Here is a 13,479-nt window from a genome sequence, read left to right as displayed (position 1 = left end):
ATTCTTCGACTAACATTATACAGTGGTTAGTTTCCCAACAAGTGATTCGGACAACATGGTTCGATTCAGAGGCCACATGCAGCCCAGATTTAACAATTTTAGATTATTTATGGGGTAGATGAAAACAAATTGTATACAGCAAGCCTTTACACATTAACAATGATACGTTAAAAGATCGCATAAGGGAAGCTGTTCAGTCAATAACATTACAGGAGAATAGGAGAAGTTTCCAACAACTTATTTATCGAATTGAAAACTGCGTAAACCATGACGGAGGTGTATTTGAATAATTCTAAACTTTTAATAACAATTTTCTCTATTTTAAAATATGCAGTTAGTTATTAATGTTAGTTTATATTATAGTAATATATTAGTGTGATTATATTTTCCTTAAATGTGTGAATTGCTAAGTACAAACTAAGAAACAAATACAATTTATTAAGAAGTTTGGAAATATTTCCATTGCTTATAAACATTAAAACGGCATTAAATAAAAATTACCAAATAAAGTTTTTCATGCCAATTATATTTGAATGATGAGCAAAAGGCAGTTTATTCTTAAACGATTTTTATATTTACCGATTTTCTGATCACCCTGTACATGCAAGATGAAAGTTCTCCATGCCAACCGCATTTTAAAGACAAGCAAAAATTTTAATCAAGAATGCCTTTTTCTCGTAAAATGAACAATAAAAATGTTACATTGTAGAGTAACAAGTAATTTGTGACGTTAATTATGTGAGGGCGAGTCAGGTCCCAAAATAAAAATTTTATTTTCAATTTTTCTAAATAACCTTGAAGTAATTGATGTATGTAAACGAAATTTGGTATCTTGAGATGAGAAATTTGAATCTTCCTATAATTTTGGCATGCAATGTAGAAGACGATACTTATGCCGCCTATTTAAACTTTTGTAGTTTACAAACTTTTTGCTACACGCTATATCTTATTTTCTGATAACATCTCTTTTTCCATCACATTTGCATCAATTCTCAATGTGACTAGGAATTACTGTTTTCAAGGTATTTACATGTAAAAGATTCAATGTGATTTAAATTGTAGATGCACTTTATCAAGAAAATCTTGCAAATAAAAACAAAAACAATGGAAGACACTTTCAAAACTAGTTTGTTATTTAATAAGTGTTAGAATTTAGATTGCTTTTGAATTTCTACAGTTTTTCATCGTAATGCCCCGTCACAATTTTTCTAGTACTCAGACGCGAAATAAGATATGCATTTATACACAAGAAAATTTTTGTGGCAGACTAGCTCGTGGGACATACATACAGTTGTTGTATCCTGACAGGATCCACCAAACTATCAAACTTTTAAAAATATCCTTGACTAATTAGGACAAACTGGAGAATTTCGTTCCAAAAACCACATAGGGCATCCTAAAATTATTACAGTTGATAAGATGAAATTTTAGTTTGTATTGCTCAAGATGCTGGACTTCGTACATGACACTTATCGGCAAATACCAGTGTAAGTAAATGTTCCATAAGCACTATGAAAGAAAAATTTGCGACTGTTTCATTTCACTCTGGTTCAAAATTTGTTACTCACAGATCTTCTGCGCCACTAGAATTTACAGAAAATCACAATTTTTTGAAAAACATCCAGCGTAAGCGTATACATCTACAATATATGCCGAAATTATAAGGAAATTTTAATTTCTCATGTTAAAAGAATCCTGGGATGCCAAATTTCGTTTAAATACATCAATTATTTCTTAGGTTAAGTAAATTGAAAATAAAATGACGTCACAAATCACCTCTTACTCTATGTACAATTCATTATGGGACACCCTGTATATATTCTAATATTATAAAGTGTGATCCAGGTTTTAAACGGAAAACTTCACCAGGTGATAAAATAAATTATTTTAAACAAAAAAGTTTCTTATGAATATAAAATTCTTTAGTGTTCAAAAAAATATACAGGGTGAGTCATTAATAATGCTCACTGCCAGATTGTAACGTCAAAATATAGCGATTGAGCCAAACATTCCTTAGTCAATTGTTGCTCCTTTTTGTTCTACAGGGTGTTAAAGTTGAAAAAATATTTTCGATTTTTTGCTATATTTTAAGTATGTATAGACCGACTGTTTTAAAAATTTGTAGTTTTACGATTTTTGAGGTGGCAGATACGAATATGCAAATATTGTTGGGGTCACGTCTAGGGGGCGCTAGTTGTACTGTTATGTCAATGTAAAAATGTCTAAATTTTTATATTTTACAATTTTGAATTTTTTAATTATTATTGAACGACGTTCAATTCTAAATAAGAAAGGTATACTTGTTACAAATCGATAAACTCAACTGTTGTAGAAATACAGACATTTTAAGTTTTTGAGATTCGACGGGAATTAAATTAGAATATTATTTTTTCCAAAGTAGTAGGCATCGACATAATAAATTGACAGCAGTTACTACAATACCATATTGTTTTTGCCAATTCTTTAGGAAGTAGTTTTTTCCTTGTTGTTATTTTTTAGAGAAGAGAATATCTTAATAGAAATTTCCTGCACCGTTGGATTCGACGCGGTAGCGAAGTACCTTGGCCTACACGTAGCCCTGTTTTAAATCCGCTGGATTTTTACTTTTGGGGAAATCTTAAATTTTTATTTTACAAAAATATTATTAATGGCCATAAACAATTGTGAACAAATATTCAAGAATCAGTTCATATTATCAAACAACATAGAACTTTATTTAACGTCAGAAAAAAAAAATAAAAGACTAAGAAAGTGCATTGAAGTCGCTGGTGGTTAATAATTTGTTTATGATATGCATAATAAAATTTTCAATTGCTGTAATGTTTGTCTTAATTCTTAATTCAAGCTTGGTATCTTAAGATCTGCTAATTTTCTAATTTAATTCCCGCCAAATCTCAAAAACTTAAAACGTCTGTGTCTCGAAAACGGTTTAGTTTATCGATTTGTAACTATTATACCTTTTTTATTTAGAATCAAACGTAGTTCAACAACTTGTAGTTAAAAAATTCAAAGTTGTAAAATACAAAAAGTTAGACAGATTTTTACATTATAGGACAGTATAACTAGCGCCCTCTAGACGTTACCCCAACACTGTTTACATATTCGTATTTGCCTCCTCAAAAAACGTAAAACTACAAATTTTCAAAACTATCGGTCCATACATACTTAAAAATATAGATAAAAAAGGAAAATATTTTTTCAACTGTAACACCCTGTAGAACGAAAAGGAGCAACAATTGATTAAGGCATGTTTGGCTCACTATATTTTGACGTTAACAATCTGCCATTAAGCTGTGTACTATTATTAATGACTCACCCTGTATATATCACATTTTCTGAACTATTCTGAGGATGTTTAATGTGGATTAATAAAACTTGGGTCACAAATTTATCTAATTAATCCGAGTATTTTGGAAGGTCTATTAGTTGTTTTATTTCAGTGGATAAAAAAAAATCATAAAAATCTGAATCGAAGGCAAGGCAAGGTTTTAAAGTTGATTTTTTTTAATTTTAAAATAAGCGTACACAATTTAACAAATCAAATATAACTCCAAAACTTAACGAAATCCATCAGAAGTTTTTGAAAGGAATTTTAATTTTCTTAAAAAGAAACTAGAAATATGTGATCAGTTTCATTCTCTGAACAATTTGTCAACTCCTAGTATTGGGCATTCTCAACAAATATTTTTGTTTTTTTTGAAAAATTATGTACATTTGAAAATATACAGGGTGTTCCTAAATAAGTGTCGCAACGGAAAACTGTAAATTCCTCTTGAAAAGAGAAACATTTTTTTCCTCTTCCATTTTTCTCTCCGGGCTTTCGTTTTCGAGATACACGGTGTCAAAACTTTTTTTCAGATTTTTGACAATATCTTAGGAACCGTTTGAACTACAGGACTGAGCTTTTGAACACACATTACCACTATTAATAGCTACTTGTTGCAAATGTTGTTAAATTTCGTTAAAATTGTTAATTATTACTACCTATGTTGAATTAGAAAAGATTTTCTAAACGTTAGCAAAATATTTGTTTTTGTTCATAGTTATTTTTCTTGAAAACGGTTGACTTTAGAGCAATGAACCAAGAGAACTCTTTTTGTGTAAAATTCATTGGCGCTTCATAATTTGCTGTCAAATGTCAATTTTTCCAGTGGCGTATTAGTTAGGGGGGAAAAAACTCTTACGGTACCTTAAAATCTGCACCACTGGCACGTTCAATGAATTGGGGAAGGGTGCGAAAAAGTAGCTATTACAAAAACCCAGGCCTGAAGTTCAAACGGTTCCTAAAATATTGGCAAAAAATTTTAAAAAAATGAAAGTTTTGACACCATGTATCTCGAAAACGAAAGCCCGGAGAGAAAAATGGAAGAGGGAATGTATGTTTTTTTTTTCCAGAGGAATTTACAGTTTTCCGTTGCGACACTTATTTAGGAACACCCTGTATATCCTTAGTATGTTGGTGAAAGAAAAACAAATAAAATCTTATACCTTCTTTTAGTTGCAGCTTCATTGTTACTATGATAAATCCAAAAATTCTGTTACGTTGCACTTGCTTGCACATTGCAAATTCCTGTATTTAACAATAAACTACATTATATAACCACCAATATTTATTACCAAAATAAATTAATATTTATTATCAAAAGTCAAACAAATACAAATAATAAAAATATATCAAATAATTTAAGTTTTAAATACAGTAAATAGTATCACTAAGGCTTTTTAGATTGGAAGTCACAGTCATATTATAAAGCATTAGAAATATCAATATTCTAAGGTAGTAATTCTATATGTATGATTCAGTAGGTAAGTAAAATAAATTCAGTATTCGAAGAAACTAAATAACAAAACCTTTTACAACCCAATTTATTGAAACATCAGATACAGGGTGTTGAAATATTACACCGATCAGTGGTGGCTGGTAGACAGTTTATGAGGCTAAATGTAGATTGATAACATGTGTCGTGTCATTATAGATATTTATGAATAAATAATTTATTAATAAATTATTGCTTTTTACAAGCAGTATTAGAATACAAGTATAACTCAAAATCGATAGATAAAAGGAGAAATATTACAAATTGTGTTTTATGACTTCGCGCAGAGCAGCAAGTTTTGTCCAATCGAGATTAAAATTTTAATTATAGCGTTATGTATTACAAAATAACAGTAAAAAAATAATATTGAATCGCAAAAATTTATGTTACCATTTTTTTATTATTTATTCGCAAAGGTACACTCTACATAGTTTAAATCTAGGTAGAATACGATCCTGATCGCCTATGAAATCAATGGAGGCTAGTCTCCGCAGCTCAGTTAAAAATCCATATGAATCTAGTCTGATGAAGCCATAGCGAATCGCACACATGATCATCATGAGCACAGTTTGAATGTCGAATAATTTATATGTAATAGATATAAAGCGTGAATCAAGTGTATTAGCAACTATAAAGAAAATAAAATTAATTTTAAAACATTTCGAGGAAGATTAGCCTCCCTTGCCTCCTCTGAAAAGCCGCCACTGACACTGACAAAACTCTACAGGCTATTCTTTGTCAAAATAAGACAAATCTGCAACTTCTGGGCTAATTCTGGGCCTTACGATTTGTTTGAGGAGGACAGATATTATTATTACACATGAAATGTTTCATTTTTGGTATTATATTATTCTAATGAATTTAAGGTAGATCTACCAAGTAGAAAATCGGTTCATGACAAAATATAATTCATTTAGAAATAAACTTTAAAAACAAAAACTCACTGTGTAGTATAAAATGATAAGAACTTATCCATTTTTTTTAAGCACAGACAACACATCTTAATTAATCATAACTCACCAATCAATAATTTTTAGGATTAGGTATAACAAGTACTATCTGTCAAAAATTCCATAAGCTGATGTTTAAATATGGTGGAGGCAGTACCTTACCAGTGGTGAAACCGTGGAATTTAACATAAGGAGCGTTGACTCTTATAGTCCACACATACAAATTCGGACCCCGTTTTATGACCCAAAATACAGTTTAAAGAGTCGCCGTTGTAACGCTGATGCACTGGAGGATCTGATAAGGAAGTTGCGCTTATAACGTCAGATGCAACAGATAAGCGGAAGGTCTTAATTAATATTTATTAAGAAATTAGTAAAAAATAAAAGTTACATTTATACAGGCTGTTTCAGAAAGATCGTCAGTAAATACAGGGGGTGATAGTACGACAAAAAATAAGAATTTTTTGTCTTATGAACTATATGTCTATCTCCTCGTTTTCGAGATGCAGCGCAACAAGATAAAATTTTTTAAATAGAATTTTTACAAAAATTTCCAAACGGTTCGAAATATTTTTATGAAATTTGATATTCAGGGGTTTTTAAGGATGCCAAATACGTTGGTCTAATTATCTTTTGGATATTTCATAGAGGGCGCTAGTTATGCTACATTCCTATTACACTATTTTTAGAAAATAAAATTGTACATTAGAAATTGGAGCCCAAATGGTAAAAAACTTAACCTTAAAAATTTTTGTCGCTCTGTATCTCTAAATAAGAGGAGATAGACTCATAAGACAAAAAATTCTTATTTTTTGTTGTACTATCGCCCCCTGTATTTACGGGAGGTCTTTCTGAAACAGCCTGTATAAACATTGTCATTTTTAATTTCTCGTGGATCTTTTTCACACTCAGGTAATTACAACAGCGCTGCCTTTACGTAACCTAAGAAATGGTTCACTTTTTTTAACACTAAGTCATCACTCCTTGTATAAACTCCAAAGGTGAAATCATAAATTACTCAATTAAATTAGAAACACCTTCTTACCACCAAACTTTAAAACTATTTGATAAAAAACCATTTTCTACCTACGCATCTACTGGTAAGTTTCGAAAAATACGAGGGCTGTATCATAAGTACCCGGCCTAGGCAACAGATGGCACTGCTACTATTTAAAAAGTGATATTTTTCGTAAATATAACCTTTCACAACAATACTGTCAAACTGTAAGTCGTGTGTGGTTTAGTTTGTAAATGCCAGTAATTTAAATAGAACTTTTGTAATTTTACAACAATGGAAAAAATTGAATATCGAGCGGTGATAACATACTTGTTTTTGAAAAAGAAAACAATTGATGAGATTAAAACAGAGCTCAGCGAAGTTTATGGGGACTCTGTACCTTCATTATCAATCATCAAATATTGGACAGTTCAATTTAAGTGTGCCGGTACAAGCATAAAAATGAGGTTACCACTTTAAAAATAATTCAAGATTCATGATAAACCATCAGAGAGCAAAAGTGCTTGTCATTGCTGAGACTGTGGCCAAATCAATTCAACGGGTGCAAGATATTTTAATAATTCATTTAGATATGAAAAAGGATGGATAACGTGATTGCTCACAATTAACAACAACACGTGTGTCAACTTCAAAAGAATGTTTGGAGATGTTAAAACCCAATCAGAATGATTTTTGGCGTCGGTTCATAACTGTTGATGAAACATGGATTCATCACAGCACACCAGAAACCAAAGAACAGTCCAAACAGTGGGATTTCCAAGGCGAATCTGCGCCAAAGAAGGCTAAGACAACTTTATTGGCGAACAAACTCACAGCTACCGTGTTTTGGGATGTACGTGGCATAATTCACGTCAATTACCTTGAAAGAGAGCAAAACAATTAATGGAGAATATTGTATCACCTCATTGGACCATTTCAACCTTGCTGTAAAAGGGAAACGTCTGCATTTGGCGAAGAAAAAAATCCTCTTCCATTAAGACATTGCACACATGCACACTTGCGTCGTCGTGGCAAAATTTCATGAGTTAGGATACGAATTGTTTCCGCATCCACCATATTCACCAAATTTAGCACCTAGCGATTATCGCCTATTTCCAAATATGAAAAAACGGCTCAAAAACGGCTCGTGGAAAAAAAATTTTACTCTAACGATGAGGTCATTGGTGAAACAAACACTTATTTTGAATTGTAATTTTTAGAGATAATACAAAAGGTAGAAAAACGGACTAAAATATTGAACTGAAAGGTGATTTACATTGAAATATAAAATTAATTTTACACGTAAAAAATGCTTTTTCATATCAAGGCCAGGTACTTATCATACAACCCTCGTAACCTACCTAAGGTGAAAATTTTTAGAACTAGGGCCTCTAGTTTCTTTAAATTTTTTTGTTGACACTGATTTTTCTCTTATGAAAAAACAAATTCTGTTTATTCATTAAAATGTGACATTCTTTGTGGTCTGTGGTCTATGGCTAATTTGAATAAATCAGTAATAATATAGTTTAAAGTTGGCGAGTATCTGGCCAATGAATAGAGAATATATCTAGCAGGTAGCAATAAAAAAATGAGGATAACTAACAAAACTTGTATATCAAAAACTAAGAGGTTGGGAACCTATGTTCACATGAATTTTTCAATTTTAGTCACAGAATCACTTGTAGAATTTTGTCAGTAAAATATTGCAACACCCTATATAATACAGATAAAAACCAAATCAAAGTCAATCAGAACTGTGTTGGAAATATTAACAATATTGTTACTAACAATGTTGTTAATTTTAGAAAGTCAACAAGAAACAAGCAGATATGTTAAATAAATAAGTATCATACTTCCATTTGTCTCATTCAAGCAATATATTCGATTCTCTCACACACAACTTTGATAAAAAGGAACTAATTGTTTTGGTACCATATTTGGCAAGTTTGATAAGCTGTAAACTGCTAAACTGCAGTAACATCCGTAGTTTCGATCCTGGTGATGGGCTCCACAACTTTAACCGTCAAGTTTTGTTTGGAGGTTGGTATGATTTTCAATCCTTGGAGTATTTCAATAACATTATCGATTGAAAATGGTTCCCTCTTTTCTGGGTCCCTCTTATTGGTTCGTGCAGAATAATGAAGGTAACAAAACCCTCTATAACCTTTCCAAGTAATGCTATCAGGTTTAATTCCTTTCTCCACTAGAGCTTTTTTTAAATCCTTTACTCTAACGTTCCTTTCTATATTACCTATAAGTAAAGAGAAATCGATAGGATGTTTACTACGTTTTCTCCTTGGTGATGGTGGAGGAATATTTTCATTATCTATTAATTTAGTTACGTTAGAATTCCATTTAATATTATTTTTTTGTTTAGAAGTATTTTCTTCATTTTCTTTCAATTGTTCGACATTTAGTACATCTGATTTCATTTTATTTCCTTTATTCTTTTTTTGAGACCTAGTAGAATGAGTTTCAATATTCGACTCTATAATATTTGGTATCAGTTTACCTTCCCTGAAAAAAAAAGAATTCAATTTATTTTCAGTCAACTACTATTACTATTTATTACCTTTCATGTTGTAGCTTTAAGTTTCTTAATATTTCTATTTGATTTAAACGGGTCTGTGACAATAAGTCCCAAAAAATTCCTGTTGGTCTTGGCAGCTTCTTTTCAACTTTAATTATTCGAGTAGGTGTTAAAATGTAGTCAACAGGCACATCGTATTTTTTAAATAAGTCTTTAGGCAATTCATCAAACACCTGAAAGGGATTTATCAACACTTACAGATTCTACATCACAAACCAGCAATATGTCTGGAACCACTTCATTTTTGGGATACAGGGCGTTAAAGTTTGAGACAAAAATACTTTTTTTAATTGCAAAAAAACAACATATTTTCATTCAAATTTGACATGTAGCTTTAATTTTTTATAGTCTGCAAACATATATGCAGGACAAGATTTGTTACATACAAGCCATTCCATTCCATTCCATTCCAAAAATGTTTTCTTACTGCTTGTTAGTAAAATGCATCATTTTTTGAGAAAAATAATAAAATATTAGATCGTGTTCAGGAAATTATTATGAAAAGTTTCAAAACATCAAACTGTTTTGTCTATGGAATAAAATGAAATGGGTGTGAAAACAGCAACGATTTCTTAGCAACAGTTTTTCAAATTATGATTTTCATTTATGTGGCATTACCTGTTAAAATTTTTAATGATTATAGATTCAAAAGAAACAAATTAATGCCTCTACTGGGTATATATTTCTGATACTGATATCTAACAGCAACAGTCGCCCTTAGCTGAAAAATGTATATATTATGTAATGATTTCTGTTAAATTTCTCACGTGAATAGCCAGTGGCGGCGCGTGAACATCGATTGAATGTGTTCTGCTTAGGGTTATTACATTTGTTGAATTGAATTCCGAAATATTAAGTGCTCGGAGTCTCTAAGTGGCGCCGCAGGCAAAAAATTTTAAAATTTTCAAGTTCACGCGTTTTCCTGGCACTTCTGAATTTCAAGGAACAATCCATTTATACAAAAATACAGATTTTCACAAGAACGATTTTTGAAATTGATACCTTTTTGAAACACCTATTCACGAATTAACTGCTGACGGTATAAATAAATTGGAATAAACTAAATATATTTTATTAAATCATTGAATATTGTTTATAAACAAAAAAATCGTTTGTGAAGTTAACCAACGATTCAACAAATTTTAATTTTCCTCGCCGTGTTATGATTTTTTTTTATCTTTTTTTTATATTCAGAGAGTTATACATGCAAATCCGAAATCTGGGACCATACAGCTAATTCCCGGTACAATCACAGAAAATCCCGGTCATACCCATGTGGCTAGATGTTCTTTTAATATGTTGTCAAGATTGCACTAATATTTATGAGTCCACGAAACACATCAGGGTTGTCCGAATTTTCTGTCTCGTCGTGTCCGCGAAGTGCTAATTCGAAAGCTCCGCAAAATTTTATGCAATCTATGATTTTAGATAATACATAACGATTTTTCGTTACCTGTTCATTGTGTTTCCGTATATTATCCCAAAATGCAGAATCTAACTGACTTCTTATGTTTATTTTACCTAATGACTTAAATGACTTAAATCTTTCACACTGTATATTGTCCATGCTTTATCCCCACCGAAAAGTAAGCAGTGTATTTTTTTATATCACACCCGCACACTCACTCTGTCTTTATGTACGAGTATACGTTATTGTTAAATTGTCTTTTATAACTTTTATTTCGGCTTGTTCCACTAACTTCAATATTTAATTGTGGTGTTGGCCCACTTAATTCTTTTATTTTTAGTTTATCCTCATAAGGCAGAGAACCAAATAGTTTTTTGTAAAAACGAAATGCTATTCATTTTAATCACTATAATATCCGTAGATGCTTAAACGAAAATATTCACACGTGCCGCTCACAGAAATAAACCACCACATACCACGTACGAAATATTACTGCATTTACTGCAGCAGTGGCTGTCGTTGTTGCAGCCACAAAAGCCCATATAAAAGTGTACTGGGTCACGTGCCTGATTAGCCAATAGAAACAAAGGACGCATCTAACTGTTCACTGTGCACACATTTTGTATATGAGGTTGCATAAATTAAGGAGCGTAGCTCGCGTCGTAATAAATAATAATATAAGCTATAAGATTTAATTTAGCGCGAGTACATTTGGATTCATTAAATATTTTGTTGACATTTAATATAATTAAATACATAAAATTTTATGTTCTGCAGCTCCGCAGCTCTTATGGTAAAACCTCCACTGTGAATAGCATAATTGCCTCTTTCTACAAAAGCTTGTATGTTTTTGAACTTGTCAGGGTCATATTAAGCTTGACAGCTGCCCTTTGATCTGAATAGATCCCAAGATGATTTCAATTAGAAATGGAAATAATTTGAATTAATGTAATGTAATTTCATCTTCATTATTCCAATTATATGGTGTTATAATAAGAAATTATCTATTTACTAGTTATTAAAGATGACTATAATGATAGTAATAATAATAATAATGTTTCAGTAAGCTGTAATACTTCATACTCGTTTTACCTGTTTATAACTTTTTACCTGTGAATCATGAACTGTGGTAACGATAAGAGTATTATCATCAATGGCATTAATTTCTTTCAACAGCGCAAATTCCAAATCAGCATATCCCTTTCCCTTTCCTATTCTGTAGCCCTCTTTCGAAACCGCAACACTACCCACAACTATTAGATCAATATGAATTTTACTATCTAAATCAATTTTTATCCCTGTATGTTCAATGCCCCATCTACTAACAATTTTCTTAGTAGTTAATCCATTTTGTGGAATTAATTGTTTCAACAAATTTTCTTGAAGACGAGGAACTGGTACAAATAGCTCTTTTCCATTTTCTAGAACAAGTATCCTTGAAGGTTCCAGTGGTTTATCTGGATTAACTTCCACAGATTTGGCCAACTCAAATTCTTCAAGATTCATCAACTGCGATGCAGCTTGATGTGCTCCCTTAAAATTTGGAATCCTTCCGAATGGGCTCGGAAAAGTGCATATTTTATTTGTTTTTAAATGATCCCACACTTGTTTTCGAAAACTTTGTTTAGTAATTACTACAAATTACAAACTTATTCGAGGTTAACCATAACAAAAATAAGAAAAACTTACTTAATTTAGGTGCACTATCTTTCTGTGTTACTTGTAAAGTTTGATTTTCAATCATTGTTTAAAAGTGAAAAATTCATGTGTAACGTTTTTATAGATATAAGATAATTTATGTATGATTTGTTTTAATATTTATATATGTACATAAACTTAAAAATAAACTTGATTATTCGTTTCATAACAATCATCATAACCATAGACCACAAAACAGAGAAAATAAGAAACTCATGATACGCGCCATTATTCTATGGCTAGAAATTGGCCTCAATGATTTGGGATCGAGGGGGATTATCCATCTTTATCCTGCCTCATCTCGTGTAGGCCTGGACAGCCTTCGTAGGTGGGCCCCATCCGTCGTCTACCCCGACCGCAAATGCGGCCGGTGTAGGCGCTTTGTGGGACCTCCTTTTGTCCAGTCTGGGCCCCGCCGGCTAGGGCCCTTTCTTCTGGCGCTCTTCTTGCTTCGCCGGCTCGTCTGTGTAAACCCCGGGGGTGGTGTCATGTTTATATGTGGTATGGTTGGGTAGGGCAGTGCAGCTATGCAACCTGGGATGCGCATTGCTAAGGTGGCCTTTGAGTTCAGTGCGAACAGCCGAGCTGAGCGGACGTGCTTGTTTGTGAGGTGAAGTGATTGCAACGANATTTCTAGCCATAGAATAATGGCGCGCGCCTCTATATACTTTAAAGATTCATTTATTTAATAAGTATAAAAAATACATTTGCTACATATTACTGAAGCAAATATATTTTTTATACTTCTTATAATAGGGATGATATGTACAAGTGTATCAAAAAGAAATACATGGTATTACAGTTTTTATTTAAAATGTAAAAATTATACAAATATGTACATTGTACACAAATTCTGCACAATAACAATAACATTTATTGATTGCTGAAAGTCCTGGAGAGTATATTATATATATAGACATAACAGAAGGTATACGCGCCATTTTCCATGGCTAGAAATTGGCCTCAATGATTTGGGATCGAGGGGGATTATCCCTCTTTATCCTGCCTCATCTCGTGTA

The 13,479-nt window shown here is 31.9% G+C and overlaps 1 protein-coding gene across 1 annotated transcript; it reads right to left on the bottom strand.

Moving 5' to 3' along the window:
• Nucleotides 1-6,593: 6,593 nt before the first annotated feature.
• Nucleotides 6,594-12,640, bottom strand: LOC108906036 (methenyltetrahydrofolate synthase domain-containing protein). Its single transcript, XM_018709178.1, has 4 exons — nt 12,452-12,640; nt 11,873-12,396; nt 9,337-9,527; nt 6,594-9,281 (listed from the first exon to the last, which is right to left on the bottom strand). The coding sequence occupies exons 1-4, from the start codon at nt 12,504-12,506 to the stop codon at nt 8,729-8,731; spliced, it is 1,323 nt and encodes a 440-aa protein (XP_018564694.1). The 5' UTR covers nt 12,507-12,640; the 3' UTR covers nt 6,594-8,728.
• Between the last annotated feature and the right edge of the window lie 839 nt (nt 12,641-13,479).

This window comes from Anoplophora glabripennis, unplaced genomic scaffold (assembly GCF_000390285.2).
Source record: "Anoplophora glabripennis isolate ALB-LARVAE unplaced genomic scaffold, Agla_2.0 scaffold209, whole genome shotgun sequence".
In the NCBI taxonomy this organism is placed as follows: domain Eukaryota; kingdom Metazoa; phylum Arthropoda; class Insecta; order Coleoptera; family Cerambycidae; genus Anoplophora; species Anoplophora glabripennis.
The sequence above is the reverse complement of the archived record's forward strand: the minus strand, read 5'-3'. Positions and strand labels throughout refer to the sequence as shown.